This window comes from Bos indicus, chromosome 25 (assembly GCF_029378745.1).
Source record: "Bos indicus isolate NIAB-ARS_2022 breed Sahiwal x Tharparkar chromosome 25, NIAB-ARS_B.indTharparkar_mat_pri_1.0, whole genome shotgun sequence".
Lineage (NCBI taxonomy): Eukaryota > Metazoa > Chordata > Mammalia > Artiodactyla > Bovidae > Bos > Bos indicus.
In genome coordinates, this window is record NC_091784.1 from 10,424,768 (window position 1) to 10,444,223 (window position 19,456).

General features: G+C 49.4%; 1 protein-coding gene across 1 annotated transcript in view; it reads right to left on the bottom strand.

The window, feature by feature from the left end:
* Nucleotides 1-244: 244 nt before the first annotated feature.
* TEKT5 (tektin 5) overlaps nucleotides 245-19,456 on the bottom strand; it is a 49,588-nt gene continuing 30,376 nt past the window's right edge. Inside the window, exons 6-7 of the mRNA XM_070779657.1 lie at nucleotides 3,998-4,152; nucleotides 245-651 (exon numbers count right to left, since the gene is read on the bottom strand). Coding sequence (XP_070635758.1) covers nucleotides 435-651; nucleotides 3,998-4,152 — 372 coding nt within the window. The 3' untranslated portion in view covers nucleotides 245-434. The remainder of the gene's footprint in view (nucleotides 652-3,997; nucleotides 4,153-19,456) is intronic.

The window sequence follows — 19,456 nt, forward strand, 5'->3', positions numbered from 1 at the left end:
CAAGGCCCCTCGGCTCCTAAGTCACAGCTGGCCTCAGGACTCCTAGCTCCGATGTCCAGTCTTTGGACACCATGGTCTATGCTGTGCTCCTTAACAGACAAACAGGTTTTTAAAAATGCGGCCTCTTCCGTTCCTGGGGAGGCTGACAACCTCACAACATTCGGTCCCCGACGGGTAACAGCATGTCTCCACCCTGGGATCCATCGAGAGGCCGGTTCCGCAGCAAGGAACAAGCTCCCAGATCTCTGGTTTGGGCACATTTATTTTGGCTCTTTACATATATATATACATATTATTTTTTTTTTTTCATGATAGGAGGAAAGGGAGAAAAATGACACTTTCTTTTATTTTTGTTTTTCTGCCTTTGCAAATTCTGTGTTATGTAAGGAGCGTGCGTGGAGCGGGGCGGGGTGGGGGTGGAGGGAGGGGCAGGCTCAAGGGCAGATGCCCATGCACGGGGTGCTGGGGAAGGTCTTCCTCATCGCCATGCACTTCTCCTTGTCAATGCACAGGGTGTTGGCCTTGATGGCCAGTTCGTGCTCCAGCCGGCACTTGGTCATGACCAACAGCTGCATCGTGTCCCGGGTCTCCCGCAGCCTCAGCTTGAGGGTCTGCAGGGTGTCGTCGATGGTGAACACCTCGTTCACCAGCCTGGGGAGAGAGCAGAGGGGAAGGTGGGTTCGGCCAGCCGGAGGCCATATGTGCCTTTCCCATGTGCCAGGCGCTGGGGAACTCAGAGAACCAGGTGGGTGGGGCTCAGCCAGCAGGAAAGACAGAGGTGGGCAGGCAGGTGGGTGAACACCCTGTAGAGTTGCTGAGGATGGTGAGCACAAAGCGAGACACAGACGGGGTGTTCAGGAAAACAAGCCGGTGTTTCCTCACTTAAGCACAGACTCAAGACAGGACCCACAAGAACCAAAAGTGAAGTGAAGTGCAAGCCGCTCAGTCATGTCCGACTCTTGGCAACCCCATGGACTATACAGTTCATGGAGTTCTCCAGGCCAGAATACTAGAGTGGGTAGCCTTTCCCTTCTCCAGGGGATCTTCCAACCCAGGTCTCCCACATTGCAGGCGGATTCTTTACCAGCTGAGCCACCAGAGAAACCCAAGAATACAGAAGTGGGTAGCCTATCCCTTCTCCAGAGGATCTCCCCAACCCAGGAATCAAACCAGGGTCTCCTGAACAGCAGGCAGATTCTTTACCAGCTAAGCTACCAGGGAAGTATAAACAGACACTCAAATCCTTACACAAATACTCGTGTGGCGCGAATGAAAAGCCAGTGAAAGTGTTAGCTCCTCAGTTGTGTCTGACTCTTGCAACTGCATGGACTATAGCCGGCCAGGCTCCTCTGTCCATGGAATTCTCCAGGCAAGAATACTGGTGTAGGTAGCTATTCCCTTCTTCAGGGTATCTTCCCTACCCAGGGATTGAATCCAGTCTCCTGCATTTCAGGCAAATCCTTTACCGTCTGAGCCATCAGGGAAGCCCGCGGCACAAATAACAAGAGTCAAAAGGTCAAAACAACCCAAATGTCCATCGAAAGATGAATGGATGCACAAAATATGCTCTGTCCCCACATGAGGATATTATTCAGATGTAATGAAAAGGAATGCAAAGAACAGACTTATTGGAAAAGACTCTGATGCTGGGAAGATTGAAGGCAGGAGAAGAAGGGGACAACAGAGGACAAGATGGTTGGAGGGCATCACTGACTTGATGGACGTGAGTTTGAGCAAGCTCCGGGAGCTGGTGATGGACAGGGAAGCCTGGCATGGTGCAGTTCATGGGGTCGCAAAGAGCTGGGCATGACTGAGTGACTGAACCGAACTGAACTGAACTGAATGAAAAGGAATGAAGTGCTGATATGTACCACAACATGGATGGACCTTGAAGACATGAAGCTGAGTGAAAGATACCAGACACCACGTCTGAACCCCAGTACCTGTGATGTGATGCTTTTTGGAAGAAGGATTTTTGTGGATGGAATTCAGTTAAGCATCTTGAGATGAAATTATCCTCCATTAAGTGTGCTGTGCTCAGTCAGTCAGTCCTGTCTGACTCTGTGTGAACCCATGGACTGTAGCCTGCCAGGCTCCTCTGTCCATGGGATTCTCCCAGAATACTGGAATGGATTTACCTGCCCTCCTCCAGGGGATCTTCCCGGCCCAGAGATCAAACCCGGATCTCCCCCATTACAGGCAGATTATTTACTGTCTAAGCCACCAAGGATGGACCCTAAATCCAATGACTGATCTCCTTATAAGAGAAAGGAGTGGGAGATTTGAAACACAGACACACACAGGGAGGAAGGCCATGTGAAGATGGAGGCAGATGCAATGATGCAGCTACAAGCCAAGGGCTGCCAGCCACCACCAGGAGCCAGGAGAGGGGCCGGGTGAAGATGCACTCTCAGAACCCCCAGAGAGAATCAACCCTGCCGATACTCTGATTTCAGAGGTTTGGCCTTTGCAAGTTTCAGAGGAGAAATCCTATTGTTTTAAGCCACCCAGCTTGTGGTCATTTGTCACAGCAGCCTTGGGTCATGAATACACCTGGTGAGCTGTGATGGTGGGTTGGTTGTGGGGCTGGGACCCACCTGGAGGTTGGGGGAGAGACAGTGCTCAGAACTGGAGGACACGCTGCTGGGAGGACCCAGGTTGATATCAGGGTGCTTCCCAGTGACAAGCCTGAGCTAGAGAGAGGTGACAGCAGCAGCCTGGAGACCCTTCTTTCCTTAGGGCTCTCTCAGCCAGCACTGTCCAGCAGAATTTTCAGCAGCGATGGAGATGGTCCATTGCACGCCTCCAGCCACACATAGCTTCTGACCACTTGATATGCAGTTTGTGCAAATAAGAACCTGAATTTTATTCCCAGGCAGTGACCAAGGCTGTAGAAACCTCAGCGCACGGCACCACTCAGCATTTTCTCTCTGAATATTTTTCTTCCTCCTCTTTCTCCTCCAGCTCTGTTTGCCTCATTATCTCAGCTCAGAAGGAAGACGAGCCACTGAGTTGTGGGGGAAGCCTGTCACATGGCCACAGAGAATGAAGACAGTGTCCTGAGCTTGGAGGGGACAGAGCAGTCAAGCGACCAGCCCCAAGTCACACAGCAGGTCACAGGAAAAACACTCCCCAAGTCCAGTGGCCATTTCCTTCCTTGCCTGATCATCGTGCCATCTCAAACCCCCACCCCTAGACTCCAAAAACCCTGTTTCTGGGCCTGCAGTGAGCTTTGTGCCACTCTCCCGTCAAAAGAAGCAGGTCCTCCTTAGCTAAGTGGGACGGGCAGGATTGGGCTGTTCCAAGGCGATGGCACCCCACTCCAGTACTCTTGCCTGAAAAATCCCATGGACGGAGGAGCCTGGTAGGCTGCAATCCATGGGGTCGCGAAGAGCCGGACAGGACTGAGTGACTTCACTTTCACTTTTCACCTTCATGCATTGGAGAAGGAAATGGCAACCCACTCCAGTGTTCTTGCCTGGAGAATCCCAGGGACGGGGGAGGCTGGTGGGCTGCCGTCTATGAGGTCGCACAGAGTCGGACACGACTGAAGTGACTTAGCAGCAAGGGCTTGCAGGTGAGAATTTCACAGAAAGGGCGCTGGAGGATGGGTGAGGTGTGGGCTGGGCATCTCTTTCACAGGAGCCTGGAGAGACGGGGCGGGGATTGGGGGCGCGGAGGGGCGGGGTGGGGGGCGGTTGGAGCGATCAAAGGGCAAGGACCACGCCTCCAGGCTGGGCGGCAGCTTCTCATGGGCTTGGAGAGTTCCCGCAGCAGAACAGGCCTACAAAACCGTCCTCATTTAGATGAGAAGGCGGCAGCGCAAAGGGGTGGCCTCCATTGGTGGGGAGACTGCCAAGGGCATCCTCAGAGCCCCAGGCCCCCAGTGCGCTGTGGAGTCGTAGACCCCGGTCTCCTGATGGGTGGAGGGTCCATTTCCCAGTTCCTGAGACCTGCCCCTCCCCTGCCGGCCCCTGACCCCCACCCCGCGACTCACTTGAACTGGGGGCTGTCCCTGCACAGCTCCACGTTGGGGCGCCGGGTCCGGCACTCCAGCCTCGTCTGTGCCACCTTCAGCGGGCACTCCTTGGCCATGATGGACCTTTCCAGCAGCATGATGGTGTTCTCCGTCTGGAAGATCTCCTGCAGCGTCTGCGGGGAACATTTGCGGTATCAGAAGGAACCTGAACTTGCATTTGTGTGCTTAGTCGCTCGGTCGTGCCTGACTCTTTGCCACCCCGTAGATCGCAACCCGCCAGGCTCCTCTGTCCATGGGGATTCTCCAGGCAAGAATACTAAAGGGGGTTGCCATGCCCTCCTCCAGGGGAATCTTCCCAACCCAGGGATCGAACCCAGGTCTCCTGCATCACAGGCCAACTTTATCAACTGAGCCACCAGGGAAGAACTTGCACTTAACCAACCATAAGTGCCCCCCCAGAACTGAGTGTACTAAAGGTATGACACGCCACCATGTATAAAACGTCCGTTCTCTTCCCTGTCATCTCCGGCAGCTCTAGATCTATGTATGAGCAGTTCTAATTTTCATGGTGCCCCTCACCTGAGAGAAGGTTCTTTAGAGGTGGACTGCGCTGACACCCTTCCCAGACTTGTCAGGGCCCAATGGGGAGGTAATGTCAACCCACTCCAGTATTCTTGACTGGGAAATCCCCTGGACAGAGGAGCCTCGCGGGCTATAGTCCCTGGGGTCGCAAAGGAGTTGGACACGACTCAGCAACTCGGCAACAACAAATAACGAGGTGACGTGTGCTCTGTTCTGGACAAGCCTGGAATGGTACCCTGCCACAGTGTCCCTCAACACCCTTCCTTCGATTAATCTATGGGCTTGTCTGTCTCCCTCCCTAGCATGTGAGCTCCAAGAGGTCAGGTGCTTTGCTTTATCCATTGCTGCATCCCCTCCACCCATCGCCAGGCACAGAGCTTAGTGCAGAGTGAGGGCTGTCAGATAAAATACCGCACACCCAGTTACATGTGAATTTCAGATCAACAACAAAGCATTTTTAGTACAGTAAGTCCAATTTGTTTCTAAATCCAACAAGATTAGCCTAGATACCCAATTAACACAGTTGGTGATACAGTACTGTACTATAATAGGTTTATAATACTTTTCACACAAATAATAGATAAAAAAATAAAATAAAACATTTTTACTCTTACAGTACAGTACCTTGAAACTACAGTACTACAGTACTACAGCTGCCATACAGGGGCTGGCATCAAGTGAACAGGCAAGAAGAATTACTGACTCGAGGAAGCAGAGGAGGTGGGAGATGGTAGAGCCGAAGGACCGTCAGTAATAGGAGACAGTGTGTGCATAGTCGCTTAGTCGTGTCTGATTCTTTTCGACCGTTTGGACTGTAGCCCACCAAGCTTCTCTGTCCATGGGATTTTCCAGGCAAGAATACTGGAGTGGGCTGCCATTTCCTCCTCCAGGGCATCTTCCTGACCCAGGAAGGCAAGCTGCAATTTCACTCACTCCTGATGTTAATGCAATGCACGTTCACATCTTTGAAAGTTCACAACTTGAAGGTTCATATGTAGGGGATTTACTGATATGTCTCAATATTGCATAACACATACTTACACTAGAAAGTTGTTTGCTGTTGATCTGAAATTCAAGTTGAACTGGACATCCTGCATTCTTATTTGCTAAATATGGCAACTCTACTCATAGTAGGAACTCAATAAACATCCATTGAATGAACGAATGAATCACGGTGGGACCTCGAAGTCTAGATTTTTAGTTAGTTGCCCAAGGGTCCTTATGCACACTGAAGTTTTGGACCAGTGTGCCCTGAAATGTATATGGTCCTGTCACAGATTTTAATATGCAGAGAACTGTTACATGTGAGTATACCAGTGCTCCTGAATGCGGTGGGGACTGCAAGTCTAAGACCCTGTCTCACTTTTAGGGACTTTGTAACCATATTGTTTTTCTCTTTGACATGAGAAAGAGAAACAACTGATGCCGAACAACTGATGCTTTTAAACTGTGGTGTTGGAGAAGACTCCTGAGAGTCCCTTGGACTGCAAGGAGATTAAACCAGTCCATCCTAAAGGAAATCAGTCCTGAATATTCATTGGAAGGACTGATGCTGAAGCTGAAACTCCAATACTTTGGCCACCTGATGCAAAGAACTGACTCACTGGAAAAGACCCTGATGCTGGGAAAGATTGAAGGCAGGAGGAGAAGGGAATGACAGAGGATGAGATGGTTGGATGGCATCACCGACTCTTTGGACATGAATCTGAGCAAGCTCCTGGAGTTGCTGATGGACAAGGAAGCCTGGCGTGCTGCAGTCCATGGGGTCGAAAAGAGTCGTACGTGACTGAGCGACTAAACTGAACTGAACTGATGAAATACTCACAAATCATAACATGACTATTTTACCTGGGTTGGGCCCATATTTTATGGACAACAAGAAATTGCTTAAAAGAGATTTTTTTTTCCCAAAGAAGTAAAGTCCTGGCTTCCCTATTACCTTAACACGTTATTGACTGGAGACGTATTAATATATCTTTTATCACCCAAATGTTATTGACTGGAGATGTATCAATACGTTTTTAGACAGTGATACAATTAACATCACTGCGTGAAGTTGTTAGAACTTAAAGTTGATCAAAGATTCATTATCCAACTTCTGTCATTATCATTCACATTTTTCTCCCTCAGGGGTTTTTGATCCAACCTTATTGAGAAACCTATATGCAGGTCAGGAAGCAACAGTTAGAACTGGACATGGAACAACAGACTGGTTCCAAATAGGAAAAGGAGTATGTCAAGGCTGTATATTGTCACCCTGATTATTTAACTTCTATGCAGAGTACATCATGAGAAACACTGGGCTGGAAGAAGCACAAGCTGGAATCAAGATTGCTGGGAGAAATATCAATAACCTCAGACATGCAGATGACACCACCCTTACGGCAGAAAGTGAAGAGGAACTAAAAAGCCTCTTGATGAAAGTGAAAGAGGAGAGTGAAAAAGTTGGCTTAAAGCTCAACATTCAGAAAACGAAGATCATGGCATCTGGTCCCATGACTTCATAGGAAATAGATGGGGAAACAGCGGAAACAGTGTCAGACTTTATTTTTGGGGGCTCCAAAACCACTGCAGATGCTGACTGCAGCCATGAAATTAAAAGATGCTTACTCCTTGGAAGAAAAGTTATGACCGACCTAGATAGCATATTGAAAAGCAGAGACATTACTTTGCCAACAAAGGTCCGTCTAGTCAGGCTATAGTTTTTCCAGTGGTCATGTATGGATGTGAGAATTGGACTGTGAAGAAAGCTGAACGCCGAAGAATTCCTGCTTTTGAACTGTGATGTTGAAGAAGACTCTTGAGAGTCCCTTGGACTGCAAGGAGATGCAACCAGTCCATTCTGAAGGAGATCAGCCCTGGGATTTCTTTGGAAGGAATGATGCTAAAGCTGAAACTCCAGTACTTTGGCTACCTCATGCGAAGAGTTGACTCGTTGGAAAAGACTCTCATGCTGGGAGGGATTGGGGGCAGGAGGAGAAGGGGACGACAGAGGATGAGATGGCTGGATGGCATCACTGACTCGATGGACGTGAGTCTGAGTGAACTCCGGGAGCTGGTGATGGACAGGGAGGCCTGGCGTGCTGCGATTCATGGGGTTGCAAAGAGTCAGACATGACTGAGCGACTGAACTGAACTATGTATATTATAAATGCAAGTTTATTACCAAAAATTTTCAAAAGTGATGTATTACAAAATTTTGAGTAAAGAAGTATTTTTCATTGAATTTTATGCAGATACTTTTTCTGATTGTCTGAGCAACACATATACCAGTATCTTAGAAGATGACAGTTCTTCAGATTATAATTCTGATTCAGATGATGTGAATATTAGACCAAAAAAAAAAAAGACAAAAAATCTTAGTGATGGATTCTGAAATGGAAAGTGAAAATGAAACTCATGGTGCTGGAGAAGACTTTACAGGTGTGGCTTCTCAAGTGGCACAGTGGTAACGAACCCACCTGCCAATGCAGGAGACACAAAAGACACAGATTCAGTCCTTGGGTCAATAAGATCCCCTGGAGGAGGTCATGGCAGCCCACTCCAGTACTCTTGCCTGGGAAATCCCATGGACGGAGGAGCCTGGTGGGCTACATTCCATAGGGTCGTAAAGAGTTGGACACGACTGAAGTGACTTAGCGCGGACACACACAGTGGAAACTACTGAATATAATAACCCACAGAGTGTTAGTGAAATAACAGGAATTAATTTTGGCCAGCCAAAATAAAAATCCCTAGCCACAGGCACTAGTTTCTGGAAAAACCACTCAGCATGCCCTGGTCAATAATGAATTTGCATGAGGCTTAGTCACTCAGTCGCATCCAACTCTTTGTGACCCTATGAGCAGTAGCCTGCCAGGTTCCTCTGTCCATGGATTCTCCAGGCAAGAATACTGGGATGGGTTGCCATGCCTTCCTCCAGGGGATTTTCCCCACCCAGGGATCAAACCCAAGTTTCCTGTATCTCCTGCAATGGCAGGTGGGTTCTTTACTATTGAGCCACCTGGGAAGCCCTATGTTACGGAAGGAAAAAAAAAAAAAAGCCTACAAAAAGAACACGTCTCTGTTTCAAGAGAACAAAAGGATGCCCTTTTCCTACTTGGGCTGAGACAGAGGCAGAGTTATCTGAGGGTGGGGTAGGAGGGGGTGCTACACTGCCTCTTTCAAATCCCAAGGAGGGAGACTGGCCCCTCACCTGGTCCTCAGTGGGCCACCCAGACCAGAGCAATGCCAACCAGAGGCTGGTTAAACGCTATCCCATAAGAATGTTCCGTGCCCAGCATGGGAAGGTAAACACTCCACTGAGCGGGGAGAACAGCTCCTTAGAAGCCCAGGGGATTTTTCTCAGAAACTTACCCTTTGGATATGCAGGTATGCAAAGCTCAGAGAGCATGCCGAACACACTGTAGAAGAAAACTGGGCCTTCCAACCCAGGTGGCTCAGTGGTAAAGGATCCATCTGCCAAGCAGGAGGAGTTTTGGCAGGCAGGTTCTTTACTACTGAGCCACCTGGGAAGCCCCCTTATGCCTCATTACAGGATACTGAACACAGTTCCCTGTGCTGTATAGGAGATCCTTGTTGTTTATTTTATACATAGAAGTGTGTGGACCCTCAACTCACACCACCAAAGTGAAAGTGTTAGTAGCTCAGTGGTGTCCAACTCTTTGTGACCCCATGGACTATAGCCCACCAGGTTCCTCTGTCCACGGAATTCTCCAGGCAAGAATACTGGAGTGGGTAGCCATTCCCTCCTCCAGGGGATCTTCCTGACCCAGAGATCAAACCTGGTCTCCTGCATTGCAGGCAGATGTTTTACTGTCTGCGCCACCAGGGAAGCCTGTATCTGCTCATCCCAAACTCCTCATTTATCCCTCCCACCCCCTTCCCCCTTTGGTAACCATAAGTTTGTTTTCTGTGTCTGTGAGTCAGTTTTGTAAATAAGTTGACTTGTATCATAGTTTAGATTCCATGTATAAGGGCCATCATAGGGTATTTATCTTTCTCTTTCTGATTTACTTCACTTAGTGTGATAATCTTCTCTAGATCCACCCATGTTGCTGCAAATGGCATTCTTTCATTGTTTTTTATGGCTGAGTAGCATTCCATTCACCCCACTCCAGCACTCTTTCCTGGAAAATCCCATGGACGGAGGAGCCTGGTAGGCTGCAGTCCATGGGGTCGCTAAGAGTTGGGCACAACTGAGCGGCTGACTTCCCTTTCACTTTTTACTTTCATGCATTGGAGAAGGAAATGGCAACCCACTCCAGTGTTCTTGCCTAGAGAACCCCAGGGACTGTGGGGCCTGGTGGGCTGCCGTCTATGGGGTCGCACAGAGTTGGACACGACCGAGGCGACTTAGCAGCAGCAGCATTCCATTATATACCACGTGTTCTCCCCATTCATCTACCCATGGCGCTTTAGGTCGTTTCCATGTCTTGGCTTTTGTGAACAGTGCCACTATGAACATTGGAGTATATGTATCTTTTTGAATTAGAGTTTTCTCCAGGAATGGGATTGTTGGATCATATGGTAACTCTATTTTTAGGTTTTTGAAAAGCCTCCATACTGTTTTTCCACAGTGGCCGCACCAATTTACATTCCCACCAATGGTGTAGAAGGGTTCCCTTTTATCTACACCCTCTCCAGCATTTATTTTCTGTAGATTTTCTTTGATGATGAAAGGGCCTATCCCTTGACTCTAGCGAATGGGCGGACATTCATTCACATGCTCATTGATTTCTTCATTCACTCACTAATTTATGGATTCACTGATTCAGTCTTTGACTTAACTGTGGATGAGGCACCTATTGGGTGCTAAGCACTGTTGTAGGTAGTGGACACAGCAGTGCACAGAACAGGTAGAAAACACCATCTTCAAGGAGTTACATTCTAGTACAGCGGTCCCCAACCTTTTGGCACCAGAGAAAAGTTTCATGGAAGACAGGCTTTCCATGGACCAATGAGGCAGGGTATGGTTTCAGGAGGATTCAAGAGCATTACATCTATTGTGCACTTTATTTCTACTATTATTACATCAGTTCCACCTCAGATCATCCAGCATTAGATCCCCCAGAGGTTGGGGACCCCTGTTCTAGTGGATTATTTGCCCACTTCTTTAGGCAAGATTTATTAAGCACCTGGGCTTCCCAGATGGTGCTAGTGGTAAGGGACCTGCCTGCCAATGCAGGAGATGTGGGTTCAATCCTTGGGTCAGGAAGATCCCCTGGAGGAGGGCATGGCAACCCACTCCAGTATTCTTGCCTGGAGAATCCCATGGACAGAGGAGTCTGGTGGGCTGCAGTGCATGGAGTTGCAAAGAGTTGGACACAACTGAAGTGACTAAGCACGCACACACATTTAGCACCCATAAGCCCTTACTACAACTGCAACCGTCTTTGTGCTGTGCTAAGTTGATTCAGTCGTGTTTGACTCTTTGCAACCCTATGGACTGTAGCCCGCCAGGCTCCTCTGTCCATGGGATTCTCCAGGCAAGAATATTGGAGTGAGTTGTCATGCCCTCCTCCAGGGGGTCTTCCTGATCCAAGGATTGAACCCATGTTCAATCCTCTTACGTTTCCTGCATTGGCAGCTGGGTTCTTTACCACTAGTAGCATCACCTGGGAAGTGACCATCTTTGCCATCACAGAAGTTCAAGTTCCTCTCTCCCCGTTAACAACACAAATTTGAATGCCTTTAGTGTGCAGGATATTGGTGGGAGATGCCATCACTAGGAGGCATCCAGTACATTTCAGTTTTCTGGGAACTCTCATGTGAGCCCAGCAGTGAGGCAGGAAGACAGCAGCTCCCAGGGAAAACTAAAGCTTACTAATTGTTTTTCAAACCTGAGGACCACTTCCAGGGGCATGAGGCCAGTCTGTCCTGGCACAGCCTCCCAACACTTGCTCATCTCCCTTGATTGGCAAAGAGCAGCTGGGGGATCCAGAGACTTCTGCAGGCAACAGGCTCCAGTTACATGTTAACAAGCCTGCTCTGCTTTCGTTATATGTATCTTTCTACCGTGTGTGTGTGTGTGTGTGTGTGTGTGTGTGTGTCCGTGTGTGTGTGTGTGTGTGTGTGTGTGTGTGTGTGTCAGAATCTTTGCGACCCTATGGGCTGTAGCCCGCTAGGCTCTGTCTATGGCATTCTCCAGGCAAGAACACTGGAGTGGGTTGCCATGCCCTCTTCCAGGGGATCTTCCTGCCCAGGGATCAAAACCCACATCTCATGTCTCCTGCATTGGCAGGCGGGTTCTTTACCACTTGTGCCACCCGGGAGACTGAGCTACTCTCTACTCCTGGCAAACGCTGTTGGTTTTCCATCCATAGAATAACATAATTACATTTTACCACATGAATGAAACGTAAAGTGAGTAACAGCCCAGGTGGCGGGGCGGGGGTGGGGGAGGGGCAGGCAGGTAAAATCAGGAAGGGTGACGGTGAAGGAGGGTGCTGAGGGGCACTATGAAGCTACTTGCCCCCCGTCTCCTCCTCGGGGCTGGCTTTTGGCGGCGTGGTGGGGCAGCTGGAACCGACTCTTGCTTTTTCCCCATGCCACCACCCCTTCCCACCCCACCCCACCCCCTAGCATTTCTTGAACAGGCCTGCCTGTGGATTTTCCAGAACAGAAGGGGTTTTCCAGAATTGGCTGTTCTAGAACCCACTGATGACTCACACCCAAGGCAAATCTGCCCAGGCGGGTCTAAACTCTGCCGAGAAAATGTTTCTCCAAACCTCCTGTCCAGCCTCCATCACTCACAGCCAGGGTCCTCTTCAATGGAAGGGAGAAAAAAGATACACACACACTCCTTCTTGGGGGCAGCCCCTGATGCCTACCACAGTCCTGCCAACCTGTGCACCTCCAAAAGCCCTGGAGGCAGTGACTCAGCTTCCAGAAGTTTGAGGAATGTGACCCCCAAGGGACAGGAGGCAGAGACCACGTGGGCTGACCAGAGGCAGGGGCTGGAGACAGAACAGCCTTGGCCTTCAGGCTTAGCAGGAAGCTAAGGTGCCAAGACTGAGCTCTGGTCCCAAGACCCCAAATTCCATGATGTCCCCCAAGGAGAAGAACTTGGAGTCCAAGAGGGTAATCCACATATCCCAGCATGTCCACTCCTGGTCTATACTATATACACTGAAGGAGCCCAAGACCATTCTGGAACATACGTGTCAAGGAGGTTCAGTGAGCTGGCAGCACCCAGCTGCCTGTGACCAGAGACAGACATGTAAAAAACAGTAAATGAGCAGGTGGAGGATTTTGGCAGCCCATAGATGGATTAACCTCACATCCATAGGAACGATGCAAGGTGAGGAAACTGGGAAACAGATTGAGCTATTTGATACAATCCCTTTTGAGAAAAGTAAAGATCCATGCACAAGCAATGGCAATCCACATTTTTTATAAGAACACATTTAAACGGGTGGCAGAGGAGGAGTGGTTAGGTTGCATCACCGACTCAATGGACATGAATTTGAGCAAACTTTGGGAGATAGTGAAGAACAGAGGAGCCTGGTGTGCTGCAGTCCATGGGGCTGCAAAGAATCAAACACCACTGAGAGACTGAACAATATTTAAATCAACAGGTCAACATTCTTTAAAGAGGTCATATTCATTCATTCATTCAAATAGTCCCTGAGGGCAAGGTCATCTATGAGAGAATAGGAGTTACCTTGAAGTTTAGGGATAAAAGGGTATAAACAAGGAAATGAGGGGCTTTGTACAAACACATGTGCCAGGAGCCAAGACGTATGATAAACTTACCTCTCTTCCCCAGGATCAAAAGAGGAGAAAAAAATCCCCATAATCCTATCAGAGCTAAGGTTTCCTTTTAAAGTAACTTTTCTAAGGGAGAAATTCTATTAAAGACAAAATGCTATCTAATTGTAATGGGTGTTAATTCTTGCATTTGTTTGCCCATTAGCATTATCTGGACAGTTTTTTAAACTGCAGCTGTCTGCCCCCTCCACCAGAGGTTCAGATTTCATTGGCCCGGGATGCAGTGGGTGTCAAAAGGTTTTAGGAACTCCCTACAGGTGCAGCCAGAGTCACGAAACACTGATGCAGGTGATAGAGATGTGCAAATGCTAAAGAGTCCCAAGGGGAAGGAGATGGATTGAGGACTTGGATGTGCAACTCAAGACTGTCCATCTTGGCAGGAAAACTCCAAGTGGAGTCACTGGAGTAATTTCATCCCTTGAAGATATTTTTGGAGCTGTGCATGTGGGTGACCTGAGCACCATGGGCTTGGGTTTCCAGCAAGGGGCCTGGGGGAAAGGAGGCTGCTTCATCACAGGGTTTTCAAGTTTCTGGGGGAAATTTGATGTCAGCAATTGGAAATCCTGGTGCTCAGCCCAGAGCTGTGCCCTTGTCCCGCACTGTGGTCACCTAGGCAATCCAGACCCCAGCCCAGGCAGGCAGGAAGCTCAGAGCACAGGCAGCCTTGCCGGGCAAGTCTGTACATGCTCTGCAGCTCAGAATCGCTCAGACCCAAGGCGCCTGTAATATGCATGTGGGCACGCACGCGCGCACACACACACACACAGAATGAGCATCTAGAACACCTTCACCACCCTTTGCAGGGGGAAGAAGATAGAGGTGTTTGAGGCATTCAATTACCCACTCACCTACCACCTGCCCATGGAGCTGGTGCATCTCACAATCCACATCTAACCCAGCATGCTCCCACCACAGGGCCTTTGCATAGACTGTTCCCGCTGCCAGGGACGCTCCTTCCCCAGATCTCCACATGGCTCATGCCCTCATGCCCTTCTGGTTATGGCTAAAATGCCCAGAAGACCTCTCTCTGATCATTTCCTTTAAACTTACAACCCCCAAACCGGCCAGCACTCCCAATTGTTCAAATTCTGCTTTCTTTTCTCTATAGTCGTTATACCTTCTGACATACTGTGCTTTATTCATTAAAGAGCCTCTTGATGAGGGTAAAAGAGGAGAGTGAAAGAGCTGGCTTAAAAGTCAACATTCGAAACACAAAGATCATGGCATCCTGTCCCATCACTTCATGGCAAATAGATGGGGAAACAATGGAAACAGTCTTTATTTTATTAACCCAAGTTTATTTTCTTGGGCTCCAAAATCACTGTGGATGGTGACTGCAGCCATGAAATTAAAAGATGCTTGCTCCTCGGAAGAAAAGCTATGACAGACCTAGACAGCGTATTAAAAAGCAGAAATAACGCTTTGCCGACAAAGGTCCATATAGTCAAAGCTGTGGTTTTCCCAGTAGTCATGTACGTATTTAGACCATGAGTCATGTGAGAGTTGGACCATAAAGAAGGCTAAGAGCCAAAGAATTGATTCTTTTGAACTCTGGTGTTGGAGAAGACTCTTGAGAATCCCTTGGACAGCAAGGAGATCAAACCAGTCAATCCTAAAGGAAATCAACCCTGAATATTTATTGGAAGGACTGATAATGAAGCTGAAGCTCCAGTTCTTTGGCCACTTGATCCAAAGAGCCTACTCACTGGAAAAGACCCTAATGCTGGGAAAGATTGAAGGTGGGAGGAAAAGGGGGCAACAGAGGATGAGATGGTTGAATGGCATCACCGATTCAATGCACATGAGTTTGAGCAAACTCTGGGAGATAGTGAAGGACAGGGAAGCCTGGCGTGCTGCAGTCCATGGGGTCGCAAAGAGTCGGGCATGACTGAGCAACTGAACAACAATTCATTAATGTTGTCCATCATCCTCTACCAGGGAGTAAGCTCCATGTGGGGAGGGATTTTTGTTTTGCTCTCTGCTGAATTCCCACTGCCTAAACCAATCAGTGCCCGGGACATAGTAATAATATCACCTAACACTTAAAATAGTGCTGACAGGGTGCCAGGCATTTTGCTAAAAGCTGTATGTATTGCCCAATTGTTCAGTCGTTCAGTGGCATCCAACTATTTGCGACCCTGTGGACTACAGCCTGCCAGGCTCCTCTGCCCATGGAATTTTCCAGATAAGAATACTGGAGTGGGTTGCACTTCCTATTCCAGGGGATCTCAGGGATAGAACCCAAGTACCCTGACTCAGGGATAGAACCCAAGTCTCCTGCATTGGTAGGCAGATTCTTTACCACTGTGCCACCTGGGAAGCCCACCGACTAATTAGTAGATGCTTAATGAACACTTCCTCCCTGGATGGACCAATGCACACCATGAAGTGTTTGCTTAAGTAGAAAGCAGAGACATTGGCACCAGACAACCTGAATCTCTCCAAATCCCAGCCCCAGCACATCCAAGCTGGGTGACCTTAGGCAAGTGTCCTAGGCTCTCTGAGCCTTTCTAGTAAAATGGGGATCACAGCCACTCCACAGAGTGGAGGTGAGGCCATTGTGCCAGGCCTGGGAGAAGGAGCTCTTGGAAACCTTAGCAAGTATATAAAGCCCTTCACTGCTGGCACACGAAGCCAGTGACACTCCTTTGTGGTAACTTGAAAAGCCTTGGCACCAAGTCCTGCTCTTCCCAAAGCAAGCCCGTGCCTGTGTGTGCGTGTTCCTCCCACAAACACGCCCTGGGAAAAGCCATCGTGCCCCTCCTTCCATCTTCCCTTGGCCAGCTAAAGAGCTCTCGCCCTCCTTCCCTGTCTGCCTTTCTCCCCAGTCCCTGAGCTGGGGAAATCTCCTGGGGCAGGGCGAAGGGCTGCCTGCTGTGGGATTGGCCCAGGGGCTCACCCCATGGGAGGAGTCTCTGCAGCCTTGGCCCAAAGCTGGAATTCAGTTGGGAAGGAGGGTCCCCAGGCCCTAGACTGAGAAAGGGGTAGTTCTAAGCCTCCCGTGTGCCAGGCACAGGGGGCAAGGAAGGCAGGTCCCTTCAGCTCACTGAGTCCCTCTGCAGTCACACAGATCTAGGTTCAAATACCAGCTCCGGCTCTTCCCCACTGTGTGCCCTTCAACCGGTCGCTTACCCTATCTGTGCCGTATATATTCGTGTATTCGATGTCCACTGAGCCTCTTCACTCAGTAGCCCCGTCTATGGGGCCAGACATTGTACAGGACACTTGTTCTTTTTGTTGTTGTTGTTGTTTGGTTGCTAAGTCATGTCCGACACCTTGCCACCCCATGGACTATACACCCACAGGGCTCCTCTGTCCATGGGATTTCCCAGGCAAGAATACTGTGAACGTGAAGTGAAAGTGAAAGTTGCTCAGTCGTGTCCGACTCTTTGAGACCAGGCCAGAAAGCTGGAGTAGGTAGTCAGTCCCCTTCTCTGGGAGATCTTCCCAACCCAGGGATTGAACCCAGGTCTCCCACATTGCAGGCGGATTCTTTACCAACTGAGCCACCAGGGAAGCCCAGAATACTGTAGTGGGTTGTCATTTCCTTCTCCAGGGGATCTTCCCAACCCAGGGACAGAACCCCCATCTTCTGCTTGGCAGGCAGATTCTTTACCATGGAGTCACCTGGGAAACCCATGCTTTTATTATCATGCTATAAAGTTCGCATAATAATAATAACAAATCACCCACCAGGTTACCGTGCAGATTAAATGAGATACTGTATATAAAATGCTTAGTCCAGTGCAGGCACATGCCATGAGGCTGTCCCTCCTGCCCACCCTCCGCCCAGCTCCCATCCTGCAGTGTTCAGTCCCTTAGGAGGTTTTTCCTTTGGGATAATTGTTGTTGTTGTTTAATGTCAGACAATAGGAACCTCAGAGTTTATCTCTGCAGGTGACTTCAGTCCCCTCAGATGTCCAGTCCAGGGCTCAACTTCCATCAACCCACTTATTAGGGTGTAAGGGGTCAAGGCAGGGGTTGCCTGTGCAGCGGAGGAGGAGTGTCCTCTTTCTCAGCTTCTAGAATGCGGCTCAGGGAGGGTCGGCTCAAGGTAGAAGGTGGGTCAGTCCCCCAAACCCCAACCCCCCAACCCCCCAGCCCTGCCTGAGGAACCAAAGAGCGTTTTGTTCACCACACCCCTCTACCTTCCCAACTCCCCACTCTCCTCCCCACCCCTTTCCCCCCTCCGCCCCCCGCCCCTGCTCCAGGCAGATTCTCAGCCATGGGGGCCTCCTTGCAGGGTGTCTTGGAGGTAAGAGTCCTGGGCAGGAAGTCAGGAGACTGGGGTCCCATCCAAGCCCTAACACAAACCAGCTGTGGAACTCATACCTCACTCAGAGCCCCGGGCTGTGGGGGCCCCAATTTCCTTATCCAGCAAATGGGGACTCAAGACCTGTCTCCCTGACTGGTTAGGGCACTGAAAGTGCTCCTGGACCAAGTTCAAGCTCTAATCCATCACCATCACCTCCGTGTGCCCAGAGCCACGTCCTCTGAGATGCAGTCTGAGAGCTGTTGTTAAGAGCTGCAGGTGTGGCTGTGTGTGTGCACATGTGTGTATGTGCAGGTATGCGTCTGTGATTTTAAGTCTTCGAGTAAACCCCCCTCAGATGGCTGGGAGTCCCAGTAGATAGCCTTCTGGAGCACCTTGAAGATGCTGTAGACAGTGGACACATTTTTCTCTAAGTAGATATTTTCGGTTGTAGACGTATAGTTTCTGTCACATATAGTTTCTGAGTTTCTGAGCTCAACTCAGCCAAGGTAGTGCACAAGTAACCCCGGACAATACGGAAATGTATGGGGGAATCTGTGTTCCAATAAAACTTTATTTACAAAAACAGTCGGGGGAGGGGCAGATTTGGCCCCAGGGCTGATAGTTTGATGGGCTTCCCAGGTGGCTCAATGGGTAAGGAATCCACCTGCCAATACAGGAGATGCAGGATGGATCCTTGGGTCAGGAAGATCCCCTGGAGAAGGGAATGGCAACCCACTCCAGTATTCTTGCCTGGAGAATCCCATGAACAAGGAGCCTGGCGGGCTACAGACCAATGGGGGTCACAAAGAGTCAGACATGACGGAGCGTGCACGCAGGCTGTAGCTCATCACAGAGGAAGTCCTGATCCCTCTAAGCCTCCCATCACGCACCAGGCTGCTGCTTCTTCGAGGTTTCCCACGTTCAGAGAGTAATTTCTCCAACAGCTTTGCTACTCAAGGGGTGGTCTGCAGACCAGCATGGCTGGACTCTGAGTGCTCGTCATACACGCAGAGTCTCGGGCCCCAGCCCAGACCTCCCAAAGTGCTGCGCCATTTTAACAAAATGCTGAGGTGACCACATGCACGGTTAAAGTTTTAAAGCAGAAGGACATGGTCGGGTTTGTTGTTTGAGGCAGATCTCTCCGGCTGCCATTAGGAGGGTGGGCAGAGGGCACAAAGCTGGGAAGAAGATGGCCAGTGAGGAACTGAGAGGCAGGAGGGCCCACACCGAGTCCAGATGGAGAGATGCAGAGGGAACAAGGTCACGAGAGGACACGAAGGGCAAAATGTGGCGCGCCGTAATGGTCTGAGTGAGCTGAGGGAGGAAGAACCAGCCCCTAAAATCAGAAGGCTGCTGTTCAAAGGCCAGCACCATACCACTGAGCACACGGGCTTGGCAAATGGCCAAACCTCTCTGGGCCTTTTTCCCCATCTGTATAATGGAGATAGTAACAATGTCTACCTCAGAGGGTGACTGTGAGGGTTAATTTAGGTACCCTTTGCTAAGCACAATGGCTGCCACCTAACAAGCACTCTGTAGACCTCAGCACTTTCTATCTAGCCACCCATCCATTCATATATCCACCTACGTACCCATCCATCCATCCACCCATCCATCCATATATCCACTTATGTGCCCATCCATCCATGCATATATCCACCTATGTACCCATCCATCCATCCATCCATATATCCACTTATGTGCCCATCCATCCATCCATCCATATATACACCTATGTACCCATCCATCCATCCATCCATATATACACCTACGTATCCATCCATCCATCCATGTATCCATCCATGTCTACCTATCTTCTACCTTTTATCCTTTCTTTTAAAAAATATTTATTTGGCCGCGCCAGGTCT